Source organism: Cyberlindnera jadinii, assembly GCF_001661405.1.
Source record: "Cyberlindnera jadinii NRRL Y-1542 unplaced genomic scaffold CYBJAscaffold_1, whole genome shotgun sequence".
Classification (NCBI taxonomy): Eukaryota; Fungi; Ascomycota; class Saccharomycetes; order Phaffomycetales; family Wickerhamomycetaceae; genus Williopsis; species Williopsis jadinii.
The window spans coordinates 540,857-564,475 of NW_017963652.1; the positions used below are offsets into that span (position 1 = coordinate 540,857).

Sequence of the window (23,619 nt, forward strand, 5' to 3'; positions counted from 1 at the left end):
CGCGAGTGCTATGTCCGGAGCTGAACTGTGTGAGCCCATTGTAAGGATTATTCCCCATTAAATCAAACCTCCTTTTTATACTGTTCGTTTATAGTACATGTTATATATTTCAGTTCTTATACACACGACTCTTAGTGTAGTTCCATTTGCTGTGATGTTTCAGTGGGTGGAGCAGTTTTACTATCAGTATCGGGAACATTGGAGTTGACGTCGATTGAGGACAATGGCATTTTCTTCTGAGGTTGTCCATCCAACTCAGTCTGATGCTTTGCAATGATCTGTTGGCGTGACAATGCCCTTGGTAAGCTCTGCAATGTAGGAACTGTGATCTTTTGCCTCTTTGGAATTGGCTCATCGTCCCTTGAGTATCCAACTTTATTGACATAATCATTGAGATTATTGACATCGACACATGTTGAGTCCCTGTATGACTTCACAAAATCGTCTTGCCTATTAAGATAAGTATCAACGACTTGTGCCTTTGAAGATTCGATGGCCTTACCAGATTTGATAAAGGCAGCTTGAATCTTTCCTAAGGATTCACCAATCATTGATTTCAATTTTAGAAGCTCACCTTGAGTTATATCACAAGAGCTACCAACAAGAGTGCCGACCTTTGAAAGACATTCATCCAATGCTGCTGTCTTTGTTTGTAACTCTTGGGAAATATTCTCAAAAGACAAACACTGTTTATGAACAATATCAACAACCGCATTGTTAATTGGACCTAGGTCCACTTTCATATTACCTTCAATGTCACCCTTCAAACAGGAAAAGCTATCCTCAACCTGGGCTCTTGAGTCCCTAATAGTTGGTTTCCATTTGTTTTCGATAAATTTCTCCAAATCACTTGTCATTTGAGATTGTTTTTCGGTAATACGATCAAATTTAGGAATGAACGAGCTCAACTGTTCATCAAATCTCTGTTGCGCTTTTATATCATGAGCACTTATAAGAGAAGATATTTGCGACATCAACTCATTCTGTGACCGTTGACGGTTCTCCATCTCAGATTCTTTCCATCTTTTGAGCTCAGCAATCTCATCTTCGAGTTTTGAGCGTATCTCGTGGTTGGCTTCATTTGTTGCCAAAGTTGCAGTGACAACAATCTCATCCTTTTCTTCCAATACTTTTGTAACACTCTTAAGATTCTCATCCACTTTGGATTTCAAAGTAACACTCCCAGAGGCAAGAATTCCATCGATTTCCCCAATCTTTTTGTTTATATCTCCAGCCATATTCATGACATCAGACCTTAAACTGGATACTTCATTTGTGACTGAGTCATGCATTTCTTGGTTCTGAAGCTTTGAAACACCGATAAGATCAGATACCTCTTTTGAGCTGTTGGTGAGCGTGTTCACTGAAGAGCCAGCCAGTGACTCCATGTCATGACCAATTTCCTTTATACCGTTACATTTCTTTTCAATCTTTGACTGATGCGAATTGACAAAGCTTTGAAAGCCATCATTAAGCGCAGCTCCCAGTATTTTGTTATCATCATATAAACGAGATGCATTTTCAGTGAAAATTTTTGTCTGGGAAATGATGTGAGTTTTAGATGTCTCCAAAGATATCACATTTTCATCTTCGAGGTCATGCTTTTTGGCAATTCTATCATAAAGTTCTTCTCTAATACTGATTGTTTCCTGAAGGGTGGAATTCACCAAGTTATATGCATCTGCCAGCTCTTTTTCGGTTTCAACAAGGTTCTTATTCCAGAGTGCTTCAATCTTTAGTTCGCGTTCAGTACTGACCAATTTGGTGGAGCATTCCTCAAGTTTCTCCATTGAAATTTTCCTCTCTCTTTTGGCAATCTCAATTTCGTCTTCCACTTCTTTGATGTATTCCATCTGGTCTTCGAAATCCTTTTTTGACTTCCTGATCTTTTCCTCTAGCACATCAATTCTGAGTTTTTGATCATCAACCTGATTCTTTCTATTTTCACTCTCGGACATGATCTTATCCCAATGCTCATCTGAGACGTATACACCATTCTTATCTCTTGTTGCGTTCAAATCATTCCGTAGTCTCTCAATTTCTTGAACGTATTCCTTAATCATCATCTTCTTTGACATTGTTTGATTCAGTTGGGGTTTATTCTTGATACTTTTAGCTCTGTTAGCATATTCCAACGTGCTAACAGTTTCATCTAACGACGCCTTTGATGGTGAGATAGTAGCAATGATACATGTCTTTGTACGTCCTCCCAAAGAATCCTGTAAAAGCCTAGTCAATTTAGACTCCCTATAAGGAATGTGTGGTGATTGGTCGACAAGTGCATTGATAACTCTTCCCAAAGTTAAAAGACTTTGATTGATCATTCCAGCTTCTCGAGCTCGTTTATTTTCCGCACCAGATCTGCTGATATTCTCAGAACCTGCCAAATCCACCAAATTTAGTTTACCAATTTTGAGATATTCTTCACCTGAGATGGGATCGATCTCCTTCATATGAACAGTGATAGCGAACACACTATGGGACCTTGAAGATAAGTCGTTACATTTTGTAGCAGCCACTTGTCTGTTATAAGATCCTCTCATCAATACATTCATACCTTCAGAGACATTCTTGATGAATACCTCTTCCATTCCTTGGACAACGATACTTTTTTTTTCAGGGTCATCAAAGATTCTAACTTTCCGATCTTCAGAGTCCTTTGTTATGAGAAGATCTCTTAATTCTTCGTTATATAGTTCGATAAAGGAAACTTTTACCGTGAACTCAGAGTTCTTCTCAAGGGACCTGAACAAGTCGAGTAAAGTTCTAGGGATTATACCAGCATTCTCCGCAATTCTGTTGTTTGACATTTGGATATCACCACTCATAGTGTGCGTCTTACCAGTACCTGTCTGACCGTATGCAAAAACAGTGCAGTTATAGCCCTGTAGCATCTCTTGGAGCAAAGGTTTTGCGACACCATCGTATATCATCTCTTGGTCACTCTCAGGGCCAAACACCCTATCAAAAGTATACGTCTTTTCCCTTGCACTTTTGACAATCACCTCTTTCTTCATATGCCCATTTGTAGAGATCACTTTGCCAGCGTTTTCATCAAGCTCCCTTTCATTCAACGATCTGCATCTCACATACACAGATATATTCGATTCTTGATCAGAGGCCAAGTTCGAAGACTTTTGGTTGGAGGAAGCTGTCTTTTGAGCATATGTCTTAGATTTAGAAGGAGACGAGGTGGCAATCGATGCCCGTGCATTTTTACCCACAGCCAATTGAGAAAGATGCGGTTTCGTATCAAACGACAACCTTGGCCGTTTTCCTTGTTGATTATTAAACATCTCTGAGCTGAATAGAGACAACGTTGATCAACTGATGGAGGGTTTGTTTATTTGTTTGTTTATTTGTTTGTTTATTTGTTTGTTTACTTGTTTGTTTACTTTTGTTGATTGTTGTTTTGTGGTGGGCACAGGAAATCAAAACAGGATATTGGTATGAGCAACATTGTAGATCACCACAACAACGCGTGAATTTGAGAAACAGCTATTTACTAGCACTAACAATTCATCGAAGTGACATTGTCGAACGAGCACAGGATTCAATTGGATGGTATTGTAATACACTATGAGAAAGCTATATGCTAAACCTTTGATGCCTTGAAAGATAATGCCAAAGCTAGAGAGTCCAGATACGTCTGATGTTTTGTCTTCTGTTGAAGTAGATAAACGTATTTTTCACTCCAGTTATTCATAACTGTGTTGTAACGATCTTCTATTCCTTCCTTTTCACCCCAAGTTTGTTCAATCTGTTCCTTCAGTGCGAGATGATCGTTCAACGACTGTGTGATACTATCAACATACTTCTTCATGCTTGAGGATTGATCTCTCAAAGATAAGGAGGATGGTATGAAGGAAGATTCTATAGACAAGAGACATTCCCAGTTGCTAATTTGAACTCTTTGTAACGAGTCGACATCCATTCGAAGAACTTCTGGGCTCCATCCATACTCTTGATTTGTTACGATATCTTTATCAGAAGTTGGTATTGAAGTTATTCTTGCGGCCCAGAAATTGCAAGTTTCAATGTAATTATGAGCAACTTGAAGGCTTGGTGCGTAGTAGACAACCTTCTTGTCACCTGTATAGTCATTAGTGAGTAGGTTTGGAATAGTTAAAGTCCAAGCAACTCCATTAGTCTTTGAGTTTACATTTGAAATGACGTTCTCACCAACAAGAGATGCAACTGCGGAGTATAAATTGTAAGTGATGATGGTGCTTACAAATTCATTAGATTTGGTTCTAATGAAGTTCTTCCGATCAGATGAGGACCCAAAGGAGTATTGTTTCAAGAGTCCTTTGGATATGACAACTATACTCTGTTTCCAATCTTTCTCGTTGTAGATGTCCAACTCGGATGAAATGTTCCCCCTTGAGTTGTTGTTCAACCAGCCAAACAGTCCCGATTTCTTCCGTCTAACTTTCTGTTGTGGTTCACATTTTATCAATCCTTCCATTGCCCAAGGTGGTCCATATGACTCTAGTTCATCATCGTATTCATCCTTCATGTAATCCACTTCATAGTTTGAATCATTTGTCTCTGTAAGTGAACTGATATTGCGTAAAGACGGCGAAAACGAGACTGTAGATCCAATGGACGATAATCTGCTCGTACTCTTGGAAATCAACGACACATTTGAAAAGTGTCTCTGATTATTGCTGTTATTAACGTAATTGCCGTTGTTGTGGTGTGCATTATCGATATTCGAATTTGAAAACAATCTTCGACTACTCTTTCGACTTGCAAACTTCTGATGTGGGAGAGTATTCAAGAGCTCTAATTTCCGTTGAGATATATCATCATAGAATGCTCGCAGCGTCTCTATTAGTGTATCGTCGTCTGTAACTGCAGAGTTCTCCTCTTTTATGGCAAACAGGGTGTTAGTGACGAATTCATCCTTTGAGAATCGAGTCTCCTGGTTCTGATTGTTGTACAGGTCCGAATTCAAGATGAACAACGAGAAGCACACGATATGAACACTCGTATAATCACCCAATTGGTTTTGAGGATGTGATTGGCACCAGCTTATCGCAAACACTTCCAAAATTTGATCAATCTGAGACGCCTCTCCAATTAGATACAGCTTAGAACAGAGCAGCCTCAGGGCTTGAACCAAGGCCTCTGGCCACTTGTCAAACAGTTTCATGAACTCTTCACACAGTTTATAGTTCCACTGTTCATTTGTACCCAGCACAGCGGCGTACTTCGACGCCAGAACCTCATTATACGTCAAATTGAACATTTCCTTCGCAATTCTCTTCAACGATTGGTCTTGAAGCTCCTCCTCCGCCTCTTCCCTCTCAGGGTCTTCATTAATCACATCGGTTGAGACGTTGTGGCTCGATTTCCTATGGACACCTGCGGAAAGTCCCGTACTATTCGACTCATCTTTGTAAATCTCATTGATGTTTTGTAATTGCGGTGAAGGTCGTAGCATATCCAACGTCTGATTGTTGGACTCCTTATCTCTCTTACCAATACACGAGTCAAACCTGTCTAACTGATTGTAGAAGTACCTCCTCAAATCCTCAGTGGAATTACGTCCGCTATAGCTGGTATTGCCCACAAGCAATGTATCGGTGTTTGTGCCTGTAGCTGTCTTAGACTTTGTATTCGTATCACCAGAGTTAAGCCGCCTATTGTGAAGAGAGCGTTAGTCGTCCCTGTTTGTTGCTTTGAAGCCAGTGGTGATAGTCTCCAGTTTCCCAGTCCTCGAGAGTGGGCCGCCTTGTACGCAGAGGTTGTGAAGTTAACTGAGCGCAACGTGTAAACAAGTCGTCTCAGTAAGCCACAAATCGCCAGCGAAATAGGCGAAGAACGGTACAAGCCGAAAAAAAATTACGAGCCTGCCAAATTTGGCAGCAGAGGAGGCACAGCGGGAGGTGCACACACACATGAAGAAGGCATCGAAGTAAAGAACAGGTGGAATGTTACACTGGCACGATGTTGGAATTGACGACTCACATTTGTCAGTATTGCAGTCTGAGTGCAATTGATCGTGTAGACAGAAAAAAACGGCGTACAATACCCCCCTGAAGGGAGAATGTAACCAGAGATATTTTACATTGGCTTTTCGCTTAGGACTGCACGCGCATCCCCGAGGAGAATGTATGTTAACGGTTAGTCTGCCTGTGTATGTCTGTGTGTATGTCTGTCATTCTGTAAGAGGCGGGCTGTAACCTTTTCCTGCTTACTTCTTCTGGGCTTCAGAAGGATGCCTTAAGCACTGCAAGGTGTGAGGGTGAATACACACCTGATAATCTATTGTATGCCTCATGGAATTTCTCCATGTAATTGCACTGTCCATTTCCAAGCTTTGATCGGAATGGCGCGCTTTTATCGTGACGGTATTGGTTAGAGCATAAATATAGCAGCTGAACACCATCATGGTCCCACCCGCTAATCGCCCCAACACGGACATATGAAGTGTAAAAGAATCTGAGAGTCTGGACCCAATGGTAACATGTGCATCTGAGACAACATATACTACACCCAACTATGGGCTAGTCCCACACACGCTTCACAGATAGCCTGTAGAGGTAATCCACGAGGTCGAGCTGTCGACAAGACACCGTAGCTGGACTTTAGGATTGCGACAGGCACCACAGAATGTCAAAAAAAGAAGCAAAACATCCACCCACTCCATGAAATGTTGAACCAAATGAAAGGAAGCCAAACACGCAAACGCGAAAAATGAGGCGCGAAACAGCCCTGATCACGTGATAAACAGTCACGAAAAATCACGCGTACCGAAAACGCCCAAATCAAAACAAATACAATTTGAAATCAGTGGCGAAAAAAAAACAGAAGAAGCAAGTAGACGACTGGTCACTAAACATAAGAACTTTGATCCTGTTCAGATACTTAAAGAAGTCGAAGATGACTGCAACACAGGGTGAACCACAGGCGCCTACAGTCGAAGAAGAACAGGTGATGCAGGTTGATGAGGAAGATGAAGAAGCATACGGCCCAATCCCTATTGCAAAGCTTGAAGTATGTCGTTTTTTCTTGTTTGCTTATATTTCTAGATGCCACTTATACTGACTCATAAAAGGGTAACGGTATCACTGCTGGCGATGTCAGGAAACTCATGGAGGCCGGCTATAACACGGTGGAGGCCATTGCCTATACGTACGTCACTGTTTTCTTTACCCTTACTCAAGCTAAGATCTTCGTATACTAACTGTGATTCCAAAGTCCAAAGAGAGCACTTCTTACCGTTAAGGGTATATCCGAAGCGAAGGCCGATAAGCTTCTAACAGAGGCATCAAAACTCGTCCCTATGGGGTTCACAACCGCGTCTGAGTTCCATCATAGACGATCGGAGTTGATTTGTCTCACCACGGGCTCTAAGCAGTTGGATACACTATTAGGAGGTGGTATTGAGACCGGATCGATAACGGAGATCTTTGGTGAGTTTAGAACTGGTAAATCTCAACTCTGTCATACTTTGGCTGTCACGTGTCAATTGCCTATCGATATGGGTGGTGGTGAAGGTAAATGCCTCTATATTGACACAGAGGGGACCTTCAGACCGGTCAGATTGGTCTCTATTGCAAGAAGATATGGCCTGAACGAAGATGACGCTTTAGACAACGTTGCGTATGCTCGTGCATATAATGCTGACCATCAACTTAGCTTGCTAAACCAAGCCGCAGCCATGATGGCAGAATCGAGGTTCTCTTTGTTGATTGTCGATTCCATTATGGCCTTGTACAGAACTGACTACGCAGGTAGAGGTGAGCTCTCAGCGAGACAGATGCACGTTGCTAAGTATATGAGAACTCTACAGAGACTAGCCGACGAGTTCGGAATAGCAGTGGTTATCACCAACCAGGTTGTTGCACAGGTTGACGGTGGTATGATGTTTAATCCAGATCCAAAGAAACCTATTGGTGGTAATATCATTGCTCACTCTTCAACTACAAGATTAAGTCTGAGAAAGGGTAAAGGTGAACAGAGAATCTGTAAGATTTACGATTCCCCTTGCTTACCAGAAAGTGAAACGGTCTTTGCGATATACGAAGATGGTATTGGTGATCCTAGAGAAGACGATGATTAGATATCCCCCGTTGCTCTCTTACTTTCTCTGTTGTTATTCTTTTAAATCGTTCTCAGCTGTTTTTTCACCTTTCTTCACTTATTATATTCATATACCCGCAGCTGTTAGGTTAGTACGTACATGTATCAAATACATAAATCACTAGTTCGTTATTCTATTACACATCATTTGTATACAAAAAGAGTCACAGAAAATGAAACACGGAAACAATCAATAATGCGTTAAAATTCAGGAGCCATGTTCATGTCAAACCAACCAAGGAAATCATCGTTTCCCTCCATCCAACCTGCACCTTGTTGCTGAAAGAAGTTATCAAAATCTGCCCTTGATCCCCCATTAGAACCATTTTGCATATCAAAGTTAACAGCAGTTGGAGATGGAACATTGCCTAAACCAAAATCATAATTGGCAGGGACATTAGAGACAGGTTGGCCCAAAGATGGCCCAGAAGCATCGAGTTTTGGTGATTGATGAACCTGAGCCAATCTGTTGTTACTTGCAATACGTCTCAGATCTCCACTGTAAGTCATAGGTGTTCCATTATTCGAGGTGTTTATAACTGGCGCATTTGCTGGAATGGAGCCGGTAGATTCCAACATCGAGACCGGAATACCTTTAATCTCTGTAGGCTTAGTCAATCCAGCAGCCGTGGCATCGGCTGTAGCACTTGTCATAGCATTCTCAGTAGGAACAAGAGTGGTGATTGTCGTACCTCCAGGGGTCGTAGTGGTGATTGTTTGGAAATCATCCTTGTTGATCTGATTATAGAATGGTAAAGGAACTGGACGTTTTTTATCACTGAAATCAGGAGAATTCTTTTTACCCTCCTTCTGTTCCTCTAAAGTAAGCCTTCTTGCTTCATGGACACAGTAGACCAAATCATAGAACAGTGACCCTGTCAGATGGGATCTCATCTTTGTAATGATACCTTCGTGATCGGAAAATAATTCTGGATGGGTGAAAAGTACGTAATTCAATTTCTCCAGAACCTGTGCAGTTCTTGATATATCATTCTCAACGTTTTTCCATGCTGACAATTGATTTCTGAACAATCTGTGGACAGTAACAATGGATTGTCTAGCAGAGTCAATGTACTTATCCAATAACAATGGAGTCAGATGGAGTTTGAACAAGATAAACGCAGAATATGTGATCGCTTGTCTAATATAGATAGGCAATTCAATCAAATTCTTACTCTCCAAAAGCTTTGAAACCAGTGTAACAACTCTGGTGGCGGATATATAGGCCACCGTAACATATTTGGTCTGGTCCTCAGTAGGAGTTTCAGGTAAAAATGCAAAACAACAAACTGTGAGTTTGACATACAAGTAATAGATTTCAACAGATATGTCATCAATCTCCAGTTTAAACACAAGTCTCTCAAGTTCTCTCTCCAAAATTGCCAAAGAGCCTGCCCTATTTCTAGCTTCCATCAACCCATCTGGACTAGTAACACTGGATCCCATAACGTTGACCAGTTTAGCTTGGAAAATTGACAGAGATATCAACGATCTAAAGTTTTTTGGTAAATTTTTATCAATTCTTGCATTTTCAACGAGGTAATCCGTTTGCGTGGATGGTGGTATACCTAGTTGTGAAGACCAGAACAATTCACTGAAAAAGATACCTAGCCATGTCCTCGTTCTCCACTTCTCAGCGTCTTGTAACGATACTTGAGTTCTTGAGAATTCGCTCATGAATTTACCTCTGTGCAAACCTAGTTGATAACCTAGGCTTTTTGCAAGACCCACAAATCTGTAGGAACAATCGTCCAGCACTTTTGCATTCGGTAATGGCCACATACACAGTATCAACAAAGCCTGTGAGATATGAGTTGATCTTGGTGTTCTGATCCAGCAAGTTTCTATGGCAAGCTGTTTGATTAACGATGACAACTGGTTGTAAAGAGTTGGTTCTGGATCTGACAAGCATGCAGTGAGACAAACCGTCCAAAATAATAGTTGTGATTGAGCGTACAGTTCTGAAGCACTCTTTGACGACATGATTGGGAAGAATGGCAAATAGTCATTCACAAATCTATCGTGCAGTTCGTTAGCCTTGCTCAAAGGCAAATTAACATCACCCAACACAAATTCGGCGATATTAGAGCCTGTTGAGACTCCGGACCGTTGAGAAACAGGCGAATTATGCGATGTCTCAGTACCTAGAGTTACTGGGGAGTTGCCCCGTACAGACATTTCCAAATAAGGGGGGAGATCCTTATGGTCACTATTCGTTGGCGCAGAATCGTTCAGAAGCTGTGGAATGGAATTTGGAGATGCAGACTGTCTTGTGTTTGAGTCAGATCTTCTATCCATGAGTAAATGAGGTTCCCTGGTTAATACTGTCTTTGCAGACATTAAAGGAGAGCCCGAGCCTTCCTGAGAATGAGTATTCAAAGGAGAAGAAATCTGCGGGGTATGATCATTTTGAAGGAGTTGTTTTGCAACCTGTTGGTTTGCCAATGCCTGTGCAATCAAAGATTCATTTCTCTGGAGGTATTCAATCTTCAGCTTTAATTCATCAACGTCGTTTCTCAAACTTTGAATTTGAGACCCTTTACGAGGCCTAAACTGCGGATCAATTTCACATTGCAATCCCATCTTTTCACACCGTGCACAAGCCGCTGGAAACCTTTCTGAGGCATTGCACTTAATCTTGTGTTGACGACAGTGTGTACATGATGTTACGGGCCTATGTCCAGCATTCTGCTGATGAGAGGAGCCCTTGTTTTGCGGCTGCTGCTGCTGTTGTTGTTGCTGCTGCTGCTGTTGATGATGCTGTAGTTGTAGTTGTTGATGCTCCTGTTGATGCTGGTGCTGCTCTGCTCCTGGAGAGTGAGCCGCCACGTTTGCGAGTGTACTCAGCTTGTCCTCCTGGTTCTTACCCACCGTTGACTTCTTCCGCTGCTGGCCGTTTGACGAAGAGCCCGAATCTGCTGAAGCCCGTTTCTTTGGCGGTAACGGCGTTCCGGAATTCGAGCGTCCAGACAGTTGGGGTTGAATAGGTACCTGATGTTGTGGTTGTGGTTGCTGTTGTGGTTGTGGCTGTATGGGCTGCAATCCCCGTTGTTGAAGCGGTGGCAGAGATGGATGGTTAAACACCGAAGCCTTTGCAGGCATGTTGAGCCTATTGGCATAGTTATTGGTGTCTGTGAAGTTGTCGCTCATCTTCCTGTTGTACTTTATACGCAACAAACTTCTTTCTCTCTCCTTAACATCAAAAGATCACAAGCAGACACAGATTCACACTAAAGCAATAATTTTTTACCACCAAGCAAGTTTGTAGTTCACTGGTCAATTATGTTTTCGCCTATTGATTGGACGTGCTTCTTAATTTTTTTTGTATTATTTTCTCGATCGTTTTTGTGTTAGCTATGTGTGTGTGTTTTTTTGACTTTTTGTTTTTTCGCTTTCCCCGTGAGGTTCGCTTTTTCCCCCTTTGTTCCCAAAGCAGAAAAAATTGACGGTTTTCAAATGTCCGGGGGTGGCCAATCAAGCTACGCGTAAATGAGATGAACAACGGTTGCTGTGGGAAACTGGGCCCCTTTGGTGGCTGAGACGTCAACTGTTAAGCGAGGGGCGGTGGTGGTGTATCTTGAAGCGTTTGTCAAGAGCTCAACAACTGCCTAACAACTAAGGATAATACGGAAATGTATGGGCTCTGAGTATTGCCGCCTCTTTGATCGGGCCAAAAAGCTCATATGTACGGAGAGGCTGTAGTTTCTCTTCTCGAGTTGTGTGGCCGGTGTGTGCCTGCTGGGGAGGAGACGTCCTGGCAGCCACTTGAACGCCCTTTCACCTGAGGGTTGTGTTCGTAATTGCCCTGTTAAAGCCACACAGCACGCTATTTTTCCTGGTAGGCGACACACGGTAGAGGTTTATACAGTAGGGCCCAAGCGAAGGAGGGATGGGGAGGGGGGGGTTACCATGTCGGTTGTTGTCTCATTCGCAAATTACAGTGAGTCTCCACAGTCTACAAGGTGAGAGTGTACAGAATATGTGTGCGTGTCGAGGATAAACAAGAATCCAGTCTATATTTACCATATTTTCCGTCCCCGTGTTAAGCGTGGAGTCAAGTGCTGAATGTGAATAGACGCACATCTTAAACCTTGGTGTAACGCAAGTATGGCTTGACCTCGTCGAACTCACCAAACTTCTTCTTAGCATCCTCGTTGCTGACGGTTGGTGGGATGATAACATCCTTACCAGCGGTCCAGTCAATTGGAGTGACAACACCCTTCTTGTCAGCCAACTGCAAGGCATCGATGACTCTCAAAACCTCAGCAGAGTTACGGCCACAGGATGGAGGGTAAGTGAATGTGATTCTGATCTTCTTGCTTGGGTCAATGACGTAGACGGATCTGATGGTTTGAACAATACCACCGTTCAAGTTCTTGAAACCTTCTTCATCGACCATGTCATACAAGAAGGAAACCTCTCTGTCAGTATCGGCAATGATTGGGAAGGAGAAGGTCTTCAAACCTGGGGTGATGTCTTCAATGTCCTTGATCCAGGCCTTGTGGGAGTCAACGCCCTCAGCGGACAAACCAATCAACTTGACGTTTCTCTTGGAGAACTCATCCTTCAAGGCAGCAAAGGCACCCAACTCAGTGGTACAAACTGGAGTGAAATCAGCTGGGTGGGAGAAGAAAACAGTCCAGGAATCACCAATCCACTTGTGGAACTCAATTGGACCTTCAGTGGTGTCAACTTTGAAATCTGGAGCAGTAGAGCCAATTCTCAATCTTGGTTGATCTTCTTGCTTGAAAGTTCTAACACCTCTAACAAAAACAGGAGTTTGAGAGGCAAGACGAGTGTTGGCCTTAGCAGCGGAAAGAGTAGATCTCAACAATGAACGAGAAAGCATTTTGATTGAGTGAGGAGGTTCAGTTGAAAAAGATCAGAAAGAAGAAGAAATGAGAAGAATTGAAAAAAATATTCCAACTTGGTATAAAAAATCGCCGCTAAGGACGCTTTTCCAGTGTTTGATGCCCGATTGTCATCTGGGCAAGAATTATAGCGCAAGTTCACGTGCCACAGGGAGACAAAAAAAAGGTTTCAGCCTGCAGCTTTGTTTGAATCTGCGAGTAGCCACAGGATGAATTAGCCTCATATACGCCACATTCGCGCCACAAGTTTCAGAGCCCACCAGGATCATGCCTATGATTAGAAAGGTCTATCAAACCCCATTTATTTAATATCCCTCTCCTTATGGATGTATATTGGACGTTCCGGAACAAGGCAGTGATAGTTTGATGTATTGATATATTATCGTAGTGGGCAATCAATGATATATGTCTCTATAAGCCTGGGAGAGACTCCGGGACGTGATGAATCCTTATGACGATGATGATACATCGAGTCTTCACAATATAGTCGGATGCTTTACATAGAATCATATCCACAGCTCAAGCCTTAAGATAAAAGACTTCTGGTATTCATCTCTAAATCCTTTTAGCGAATTGAAGGTGATGGTTTGGTGAAGAAACACCTCTCCCAGCACATCTGGATAACGCCGGAATGGCCCACGCACGTTTGACACAAAAAAAGCTGACAAAACTCGGTTCGCGCACTGACACAGATTCCGAAGACGAGTCGGAATTTTATTAGTCAGGGTAACCAAGTTGAGTGCGAAGCTGTGTTGGTGCGGTTTGTTTTTGAAGGCGAACTTCCAAAGTTGAAGCACTTTTTATACGTAAACAGTACGTATCAACTGATCCATTGCACAGATTTATTGATATATCCACAGTCACAACATGTCAGATCCAAGCTCATTGAATGGTACGTATATGAATTGCGTTGTTTCGTGATTTCTCCCTCTTGTTATTGGCGTTTTGTACAATTGGTCCGGAAGGTGAAGTGCCCTGAGTTGTCAACATTGCCACTCAGGAAGATGAGCACTTGTTCCACATGATTGTATATTTTTGTTCGTTTGTCAAATTGACACCTAGAGTGACTGTACTAACACACGCAATTCGTGTAGGTGGCTCCGTGGTAGCCATGGTTGGTAAAGACTGTGTGGCAATCGCAAGTGATCTTCGTCTTGGACAACAGTCGCTTGGTCTTTCAAATAAGTTTGAGAAAGTTTACCAGTATGGTAATGTGTTTCTTGGGCTAACAGGATTAGCAACAGATGCACAGACGCTTTCCGAGGTGTTTAGACAAAAGACAAATTTGTACAAACTTAGAGAAGAGAGGGCCATTGAACCAGAGTCGTTTGCCAATTTGGTTTCATCCACACTATACCAAAAGAGATTTGGTCCATACTTCATCGGCCCAGTGGTTGCTGGTATAAATTCCATCACCGAGAAGCCATTCATCTGCGGATTCGATCTTATTGGATGTATTGATTTCGCTAAAGATTTCATTGTTAGCGGAACAGCATCGGACCAGCTTTTTGGTATGTGTGAATCTTTGTACGAACCAGATCTAGAGCCAGAAGATCTGTTTGAAACCATCTCGCAAGCGTTGCTGAATGCATGTGATCGTGATGCTCTCTCCGGATGGGGTGCTGTTGTATACGTCATCACGAAAGATAAAGTGGTCAAGAGGTATCTCAAGTCACGCCAGGATTAGAACGGAAAATAAAACAAATCGCCAGCAACATCACGTATGAAAACGATACACGGTGTAGTCAACGCTAAGAATGATATATAATTATCTATGTACACAAATTACGTCCATATCGACATGCTATCCCACTCACTTCTCCGCCTTTTTGGCCTGTTCTCTCTCCAGCAGTTTTAACAAGAACTGGTCTTCTCCATACTCGTCGTCTTTGAGCTTTTCCCACTTCTTCTTCATCTCCTTCCCCTTCTCCTGCTTCTTCACAATTTGCAGGTTCTGAGAGTGCATTCTGGCCTCATGGAGACACGCCGAAAGCGCCTCCTTCTCGTTATTACAGACCCCAAACGCCCTTTCAACAAACGGTCTTTGGTGACACTTCTCTAGCGCTTCGATAAAATCAGCACATGCTGTTCAGCAACAATAGTTAGTAGCAAACTTCAGAGGCACTCAGCTGTGGTGGCACGAACGTACAGATAAATCTTGGAGAGTCCAACTGTGGATGCATCGTGTGGTTTCTATGGCTCAACTGATAAGGAGTTGGAGAGATAGAGAGAGAGAAAAAAAGTATCACGAGAAGAAGATGAAGCCCGAGCACCGCTGTGGATCTTTTACTTTTTGTCTTTGTGTCCCCGGGCTTAGAGAGCAATGAGGGCCGGGTAACAGCCAACAGATAGCGAGTGCACGCAAATCCGGTGCTCCTGAGCCCTCGGATATTACCTCTTTCAGAGCTAGGCGTAACGGCTTTGCTCGAGACGCTTTCAACAACTAACCATGGCAGCAGTGGATACAACACCAGAGGAGCTCGCGGGGAAGAAGATGAGTTTACAACAGGTTAATGTGCCAGTGGAGGTGTCGAAGATCTCGGTGCAGTACAAAGAGAGAAGAAGAAAGCAGATGATGGCGTTCTTTGGAGCCACTGCCACCACTCTTCTCTTCGCGCGCCTGGCGTACAGAGGTGTTCAATCAAGAAGATGTGAGTAGTATAGCATTGCATGGGTTTACTCTGGGATGGTGACTAACACGATGTGATTTATAGACATTCCACAGCTGTTCAACGCCAACCACATCCCGCCGGCGTTCTCGTTCCAGAGGGATGCCATCCTGGCAGTAACGCACGCTACATGCCTGGCCACTTCAGGCTTTGCAATGGCCATCACCGGTGTGTGCTGGACATGGGATGTCAGCACGCCAAAGGAGTTCGGGTTCAAAGTGAAGAGATTACTCGGAGGCGATGTCAATGAACAGAAGCTCAGCGAAGCGCCTATGGATGAAGAGTCACTTACGGTTCAGGACGCCATCAACAGAATCATGAACGGCGAGGACATCACCGAAGGTTTAGATGAGGAGCTCTCTAAATGATTCAGGCGCTTGGAGTACAGCCGCTGGGAGTACAGCCGCCAGTGCCTGATGATCTTGTATATATATACGTGTATAGACGATAACTACGCGACTTGTGGAGCCTCAACTGTAGACGTACTGGCAGCGGTTTCAAACCCTTGCGCCAGGCTGTTTGTTTACCTCGTCACGTGGATTAAAAGAACAACAGCGACTTTCCGCCACTGCAAATCACAACAACACCCTTTAACGGAAGGTTGAACAGTTACCCGTACAGAAGGCCGCTCAGTACATGCCATCGTTCTACAACAAGTCGGTTGAAGAGTCCTTGAGGCTGTTGGACTCTAAGAAGTCCGGCCTCTCTTCGACAGAGGCTCAAAAGAGGCTGGAAGAGTATGGACCTAATGGGCTTCCTAAGGAACCATCAACGCCACTGTGGAAGCTCATATTGGGCCAGTTTGAAGATCAGTTGACTTTGATCCTACTGGGATCAGCCGCCGTGTCCTTTGCGTTGGCTTTGACAGAGGGCGAGTTCTCATGGTTGAGCATGGTGGACCCTTTGGTGATTCTCACCATCCTGATCTTAAATGCCATAGTTGGTGTCCAACAGGAAAGTTCTGCCGAATCAGCTATCAGTGCACTGAACGAGTACGCATCGTCGTATGCTCGTGTTAGACGTGATGGCAAACTGACCCGTGTCAAACAAGAGGAGCTGGTTCCTGGTGATGTTATTGATATCGGCGTTGGCGATGTTGTTCCAGCAGATGCCAGAATCGTGAAGATCTTGTCACAGACTTTGAGAGTGGATCAATCGATCCTCACCGGTGAGTCTGAATCAGTGCTCAAGTCAGTGGAGACTGTGGACTTGCCAAATGCTGTGAAACAAGAACAGTCCAACATTGTATTTTCAGGTACAACCGTTGTTGGTGGTACTGCTCGAGTTGTGGTTACACACACTGGTGAAAGAACCGCAATTGGCAATATATACACAGACCTGACATCGCAGATCTCGCAATCAACGCCTTTGAAGGAGAAATTGGATGACTTTGGTGATATGTTGGCAAAATTCATCACTGTGATCTGTATTGCCGTCTGGGTAATCAACTTTAACAATTTCAATGATCCAGTTCATGGTGGATACCTCAAAGGTGCCATATATTACTTCAAAATTGCAGTGGCTCTGGCTGTTGCAGCAATCCCTGAAGGGCTGAGTGTTGTTATTACAACTTGTTTGGCTCTTGGTACAAAGAAGATGGCGAAACAAGACGCCATCGTTAGAACGTTATCATCTGTCGAGACATTGGGATCTACAAATGTCATTTGCTCTGATAAGACTGGTACTTTGACAACAAATCAAATGGTGGTCCGTAACGTTGTCTTCTTCAACAATGTGAACGAGTTGACCACCTTGTCTGTATCTGGTCATTCTTTCAATCCAAGAGGTATAGTTCTCGATGAACATGGTTATGAAGTTGCTTTGCCTGATCCAGACTTTGCAGTGTTGCATAAAGTTGCCCAAGTATGTGCCCTCTGTAATGATTCATTCTTCATCCAAGTGGGACAGGATAACTGGAAGGCCGGTGGTGAGCCAACAGAAGCTGCTCTAAAAGTGTTCGTCGAGAAGCTTTCTCCAGACGCACAGTTGGAATCCATTGTTTCGAATACTCCAATATGCGACCTCTATGATGAACAATACCCACGTGCCTGCACATTTGAATTCACAAGAGACCGTAAGTCTATGTCCGTATTGGTGGATTCATCAAACGGACCAGAGTTGCTAGTCAAAGGTGCACCTGAATCTATTCTTGCCCGTTCAACAAAGGTTCTCACTCAGACAGAAAATGGTACCTTGACCATTGAACCATTGAGTAGAGCAAACGAATTGGAGCTTGTTTCAAAGATCGAGGAATTGGCTGGTGAAGGATACAGAATAATTGCTCTTGCCTATAAAGATGATCTGGATCTTCAAATGGCTGAGGTTGCAACCACGTCGAAGCATTATGAGCTTTTGGAATCAGATTTGGTCTTTGTTGGATTTGCAGCCTTGATTGATCCACCTCGTCCAGAGGTGACTAAGTCTATCCAAGACTGTAAGAGCGCTGGTATCAGAGTTATCATGGTCACGGGTGATTCTCCAATAACAGCTGAGAATATCGCTAAGCAGATTGGAATTCTTGACGAAGATCACGACAGCAATGGTCTTGTATTAACTGGTAGACAGTTCAATGAACTTAGTGAAGAAGAAAAAATCCAAGCAGTTGAGAAAGTGAAGGTGTTTGCACGTGTTGAACCATCACACAAATCATCGCTTGTTGATCTGTTACAACGAAATGGTAATGTTGTTGCTATGACTGGTGATGGTGTAAATGATGCCCCTGCACTCAAGAAAGCCGATATTGGTATCGCTATGGGATCTGGTACAGACGTTGCGAGACTGGCCTCAAACTTAGTCTTACAAGATGACAACTTCTCTACGATTGTCACTGCGGTTAGAGAAGGTCGTTTAATTTACAACAACACAAGGCAATTTATCCGTTACTTGATCTCTTCTAATATTGGTGAAGTTGTCTCTATTTTCTTGACTGCTGCACTTGGATTACCAGAGGCATTGGTTCCTGTTCAACTGCTCTGGGTCAACTTGGTTACAGATGGTTTACCAGCATCTGCACTGGGATTCAACCCTCCTGACCGTAATATCATGTCCAAACCTCCAAAGTCTAGACATGATCCCCTAGTTAGTGGCTGGCTTTTGTTCAGATATATTGTTGTGGGATCCTACGTCGGTATTGCAACAGTTGCCGGTTATGTTTGGTATTTCATAATGTACCAAGATGGTCCTCTGATTTCCTACAAGCAACTTTCTCATTTCCATCACTGTTCTTCAGAGTTCCCTGAGATTGGATGTCAAATGTTTCAGAACTCCCACTCAATCAAGGCTTCAACAATTTCTTTATCAATCTTAGTTGTCGTCGAGATGCTGAACGCCATGAATAACCTGTCAGAGACTGATAGCTTACTGACCTTCCCTCTTTGGAACAATGTCCACTTAATACTTGCAATCCTACTTTCTATGGCTTTGCACTTCATCATCCTATACGTCCCTTGGTTCTCAAACCTCTTCAATGTTCTTCCGCTTAATAAAGATGAGTGGGTTGCAATCATCGTTCTCTCTGTTCCTGTGATTGTTATTGATGAACTGTTCAAACTTTTCGACATGTGGTTCTCAACTGCTCCGTCTCAAGCAGTTGATGGAAATGAAAAGATTAAAAACGACTGATACACTTATACAACTTTTTATATTCTCATTAAAAGTACATTAGATCATCAATAATTACAGACTTAATTGTGAAATTCTTTTCCAGACGTCATCCGCCAACGTTTTCAACTCTTCATCATCAATGCTAGATTTGCTAATGCCGTATGTGATGGCATTTTTGACCAAATCATTAACAAATTGTTCAGATACAACTCTCGGTTTTAGGAATGGTCCTTCCAACAGCTGTTGTACTGTCCATCTTTTAGCAGGATCCCTCATTAGACATGCTTGCATGGTTGCAATGGCAGTTCCAGGGACCTTGACACCACCCAACCCTTTATCTGGGTACGAGATCTTGATATCTGGGTTCATAATCGCTAAAAGTCTTTGTGAACCTTGATATCCTCCATATGGCGGTCGTCCATAAATCATTTGGTATATGATGCAACCACAAGACCAAATATCTGAAGGTTTACCAACTTTCCATTGGCTCTTATGTGATGATAAATCAGCAAGATGTTGATTGTTGTCGATTAATGCCTCTGGTGCCATGTAGTTTGGCGTTCCAATCTGTGATTCTCTGTAAATGTTCACTGTATGCTCTGGAACTGCATTGGCTATGCCGAAGTCAATGATTTTCATCATGCCTTTTACGAAGAGGAAATTGGCAGGCTTCAAGTCAGAATGAACAATGTCGGCATCATGTACTGATTTAACACATTTGAGAAGTTCACTAGCATGGTATCTCACAAACTCGATATCCATGGGAGAGTCGAGTCTCTTGGCTAGTACGTGACACAAGTCAATTTCACCGCATTCCATCACCAAATATAGTGAACCTTGTCCCAAAGAATAATCAACTAGCCTAACAACACGCTCTTGATCACGAAGTTTAGACAATAGGTCAATCTCACCTTTAAAGCCACGTATACTAACCTCATCAAAATCGTCAAAGGATATCTTCTTAACAGCGTATACCTTATTGCTCAGAGATTTGACTTTAAAGACTTTTGAAGAGCCACCTTTACCCAATAATTCAAGTTTTTCGTATTGCTTTCCATTGATGTTGAGCAATTTAGAACTTTTCTTCGGTTCATCAGAAGGTTTCAAAGGTTCGGTTTGCTTGTAGTGATATTCTTGATATGATTCGTGATTAGGAGTTTTCAGGGAATTCTGTAATTTTTGGTTTGCCTGAGTCAGAACAGCCAAAGGCTGTCGATTTGAACGTAACTGTTCTAGATCGGTAGTTGGTCTTTGAGGAATACCAATGTTCTCCTTGTCACTACCAAGGGTCAGCGTCGGCACACCAGTCTTTGGTTCAATCTCTCCGGAGGTACCTGTATCACATTTTAGTTGTTCTTCAATTTGAGAGTACATGGCCTCTTTAAGTCTAATGGGACTCTTCAGGGACATCGCCTCTTTCGCTTGGTGTTTTTGCTGCTCAAAGTAAATCTTCACAAGTCTGGGTAGTTCCAGTGAGGGAATGTTATGCTTTCTCGAGTATTGGTATGGATTCATACCTTCAAAGTCAATATTAATAGTTGGGTTCTTGGAAGGTGTACGTTTTTCTGGTGTAATATGGGGCTTACCAACTGTGACACCGTTGTGTTCGCCAGGTGATATCGTAATATCTCTCATCGGTCCATCTTCCAGAGTTTGAGCATCAGATGTTGATTTCAGAACATCTTCAACATTTGACGAGGCTCTCTTTGGTGGACCCAAGCCTCCAAATCCCCTAACTCTCCTTGTGGAACTCCTCAGCCGTGAATGACTTCCACTGGTAGAGCCTAATCCTGAGCTCGATGACCTATTTAGTGGCGTCTTCTGGGCCTTGTCATGACCCGTAGAGAAGGACCCGTATATGTCATAATCCATCTGGGTTTCCCTAGTGAATACAGAATCGTGTTCTGATTGGTTTGTGTATAGTGTATTAGTCCTTAGGGCTTGGTTCTCACCATGATGTTGTTTGGACCTCGTGTTGTCCTCTGGTGACCTCCTGAAGTTGACTCTTTTCGGTACTTGTCTTGTTAGTGTAGTATGCAGGTTTTCTTTATCAGAGCCATCATTCTCTTTCTTCAATAATGCCAACGCATAGTTACTCAATGCTGGTGGTTTGAAGTTGTTGTCATCGTCATCGGAGTCTGACCGGTCCAGAAACACTGGTGTATCATCTCTTTGTCGAGCTTTTGAAGCAGTACGACCATGTGACGAAATCATGTTCTAGATGGTTGAGAATATGGCATGCAGAGTAAACAGAAAGAGCGGGAAGAAGAAACGTCTAAGAGTGTTTCTGATTCAATGATAGAAAAGTCCTTAAATCAACAAGAGTAAGTCGGCTGATAATTAAACACGAAGATACCAGAGACAACTCCACCGAAACTGCTGGTATATCTTCAAGGCGAGCAGTGGAACCCTGATGGAGCAGTTTATGAAGCGTATAGGGATATGGATAATTGCAAGAGCTTAATTACCGTGGGTATAAACAATACCAGATATAATACTTTGTTGTTGTTGTTATTGTTTTTGTGTTTATACACCCGAACACCAAAATAAATATTTGATACGCGCAGCATTAAAGTCAAACACTACAGCAACGATGCAAGTATATGTACACTATGAGATCGCAAAAAAAAAACAAAAAGAATGCTCCACGGCAGGTTCGAACTGTCGACCTTCAGATTATGAGACTGACGCTCTACCGACTGAGCTAGTGAAGCATTTACGTTGAAAATCAAATTTGATGTGGTGCACCAATAGTGTGGGAGCTGGGAGAAGAGATTAGCTAGAATATTGATAAAGTATAAGTTTATCATTAGAGAGGGTGATATCAACTACTATAAGGTCACTTATGCTATTAATTGACCCCACAATTACTATGCACATACATTATTGCTTCTCTACTAACTTTTAATTCCGGTTTTAGAATCTTTCCTTGAGGCACGTACAGAACTACCATAAGAGGAAAGTGTTAGCAGGAGGACTGTGGAGTAGACCGGAGATCCTGATAACGTTGGACATAATTCGTGACAAATCATAAATCTTACCAATTATACACCATCAAGACGGTGTGAGTGTGCTGCTTGATCAACTGAGTGATGCTGTTCTCCTTGACTTCCCTGTACACTGTCGTTGTTGGCTTTGTCATTGGGTTTATATTTCTACCTGATCTTGCAAAGTTCTTCAATGTCACTCTTTCACAGCAAACCAAAGCAGGGGCTACCTTAAGACTGCTGAGTAACATCCGTTTCAAGACCATTGCTCTGTTGCGTTTTGGCAAGCCATTGTACACCTTGGAGGTGTCGAAGATCTTTGTTTTCCCGATCAAGTCGTGCTCATACATTCAGCCAAATGAGTGGGAGATTGATGAGCATGGGTTCAAACATGATAGACAGTACATGCTTGCCTTCTGGGAGCCGAAGAAGCAGATATATGAGGCCTATACCCTCCGGAACGCCACGAGACTGTCACTTGTTAGGATTGACTACAATCTGAAGGAGAACTACTTTGAGTTTATCTACCCTGTTATTGATATGGAGGGAAAGACCGTTGGCGAGAAGAGCTTCAGACTCCCATGTAACGTTACTCCAGAGTTCATTGCGCAGAACAGAAATGACGATTCCGACCACGAGACGAATCTCTGGGATGTCCATTTCAGCTCAATCGACATCGGCAAGGCTCTTCCAGACGAGTTCAAGATCTCGATGCAGCTGAACAGACCCGGATCAACTCTGCTATACGCCTCCAAGCCTAAAAGTGTTAAAACTGGCCATCCAAGTGGCATTCTCAAGAGCTTCCGCACAACGTATTTCCAGGACTACTACCCTATGAAGTTCCTGGCAGACGAAGACATTGACACGCTGAATTCCAAGATCGTCTCCAAGGGACTGGACTTCAAGGCCAAAGCCCTGCATTTCCGCCCAAACTTGGTGGTCAGAGGCCTGAAGCTGCCATACCAGTCGCTGGACAACTGGTACCGTTTCCGGATGGAAACCGATACCGGCTACCACTACTGGAATGCCACGGAGAAGTGCCCTCGGTGCTCTGTTCCGAATATGAAGCTCGATGAAGGAGTCATGGATAAAAAGATGGCTGTCTCCAAGACCCTAAGCTCGTACAGGAAGGTGGACTCAGGCGACAAACATTTGCACTTCCTCGGCATGTACGCCATCAACCTCGACGAAGGCTACACGGTGAAGGTTGGCGATAAAGTGACCTTGCTTGAGGAGAAGGTCCAGCCGTACGTAGGCCCCAAATAATTCGCCATAGGCAACTCTGCAAAGGCTTCATGGCCAGAGCTGACAATGTTCATTGGTCATTTGTAGTCTGCTAGCGTTCTAGGGCGACGCTGCTAACGCTGTAAGGTGTAGCCCACTAAAACCCACCGG

General features: G+C 43.1%; 10 protein-coding genes and 1 non-coding gene across 11 annotated transcripts; 4 read left to right on the top strand and 7 right to left on the bottom strand.

The window, feature by feature from the left end:
* Positions 1-12: 12 nt before the first annotated feature.
* Positions 13-3,349, bottom strand: KIP1 (Kip1p). The gene has a single exon (XM_020213986.1). The coding sequence runs from the start codon at positions 3,294-3,296 to the stop codon at positions 132-134; it is 3,165 nt and encodes a 1,054-aa protein (XP_020072983.1). The 5' UTR covers positions 3,297-3,349; the 3' UTR covers positions 13-131.
* On the bottom strand, positions 3,350-6,319 carry YEL1 (Arf family guanine nucleotide exchange factor YEL1; the record flags this gene model as incomplete). Its single annotated transcript, XM_020217029.1, has 2 exons — positions 3,350-5,648; positions 6,207-6,319. 2 exons carry the CDS (start codon positions 6,317-6,319, stop codon positions 3,596-3,598), a joined length of 2,166 nt encoding a protein of 721 aa, XP_020072984.1. The 3' UTR covers positions 3,350-3,595.
* Positions 6,320-8,203: 1,884 nt separating this feature from the next.
* On the bottom strand, positions 8,204-11,566 carry SEF1 (Sef1p). The gene has a single exon (XM_020213987.1). The coding sequence runs from the start codon at positions 11,194-11,196 to the stop codon at positions 8,296-8,298; it is 2,901 nt and encodes a 966-aa protein (XP_020072985.1). The 5' UTR covers positions 11,197-11,566; the 3' UTR covers positions 8,204-8,295.
* Positions 11,567-12,178: 612 nt separating this feature from the next.
* PRX1 (thioredoxin peroxidase PRX1) lies at positions 12,179-12,943 on the bottom strand (the record flags this gene model as incomplete). Its single annotated transcript, XM_020217457.1, has 2 exons — positions 12,179-12,855; positions 12,889-12,943. The coding sequence occupies 2 exons, from the start codon at positions 12,941-12,943 to the stop codon at positions 12,179-12,181; spliced, it is 732 nt and encodes a 243-aa protein (XP_020072986.1).
* An 857-nt stretch (positions 12,944-13,800) lies between these two features.
* Positions 13,801-14,784, top strand: PUP3 (proteasome core particle subunit beta 3). Its single transcript, XM_020213988.1, has one exon. The coding sequence runs from the start codon at positions 13,987-13,989 to the stop codon at positions 14,650-14,652; it is 666 nt and encodes a 221-aa protein (XP_020072987.1). The 5' UTR covers positions 13,801-13,986; the 3' UTR covers positions 14,653-14,784.
* Positions 14,735-15,186, bottom strand: CMC2 (Cmc2p). The gene is made up of 2 exons (XM_020213989.1): positions 15,115-15,186; positions 14,735-15,050 (listed from the first exon to the last, which is right to left on the bottom strand). Exons 1-2 carry the CDS (start codon positions 15,146-15,148, stop codon positions 14,779-14,781), a joined length of 306 nt encoding a protein of 101 aa, XP_020072988.1. The 5' UTR covers positions 15,149-15,186; the 3' UTR covers positions 14,735-14,778.
* Positions 15,187-15,429: 243 nt separating this feature from the next.
* CYBJADRAFT_165327 (uncharacterized protein) lies at positions 15,430-16,102 on the top strand. Its single transcript, XM_020213990.1, has 2 exons — positions 15,430-15,616; positions 15,680-16,102. Exons 1-2 carry the CDS (start codon positions 15,460-15,462, stop codon positions 16,000-16,002), a joined length of 480 nt encoding a protein of 159 aa, XP_020072989.1. The 5' UTR covers positions 15,430-15,459; the 3' UTR covers positions 16,003-16,102.
* Positions 16,103-16,238: 136 nt separating this feature from the next.
* CYBJADRAFT_165328 (calcium-transporting ATPase) lies at positions 16,239-19,338 on the top strand. Its single transcript, XM_020213991.1, has one exon. The coding sequence runs from the start codon at positions 16,271-16,273 to the stop codon at positions 19,253-19,255; it is 2,985 nt and encodes a 994-aa protein (XP_020072990.1). The 5' UTR covers positions 16,239-16,270; the 3' UTR covers positions 19,256-19,338.
* Positions 19,279-21,690, bottom strand: MPS1 (serine/threonine/tyrosine protein kinase MPS1). Its single transcript, XM_020213992.1, has one exon. It carries the CDS (start codon positions 21,449-21,451, stop codon positions 19,310-19,312), a length of 2,142 nt encoding a protein of 713 aa, XP_020072991.1. The 5' UTR covers positions 21,452-21,690; the 3' UTR covers positions 19,279-19,309.
* A 188-nt stretch (positions 21,691-21,878) lies between these two features.
* On the bottom strand, positions 21,879-21,951 carry CYBJADRAFT_t22. The gene has a single exon. It is a non-coding gene; the product is annotated as a tRNA-Met (tRNA).
* A 142-nt stretch (positions 21,952-22,093) lies between these two features.
* CYBJADRAFT_165330 (uncharacterized protein) lies at positions 22,094-23,543 on the top strand. Its single transcript, XM_020213993.1, has one exon. It carries the CDS (start codon positions 22,330-22,332, stop codon positions 23,488-23,490), a length of 1,161 nt encoding a protein of 386 aa, XP_020072992.1. The 5' UTR covers positions 22,094-22,329; the 3' UTR covers positions 23,491-23,543.
* Positions 23,544-23,619: the final 76 nt, after the last annotated feature.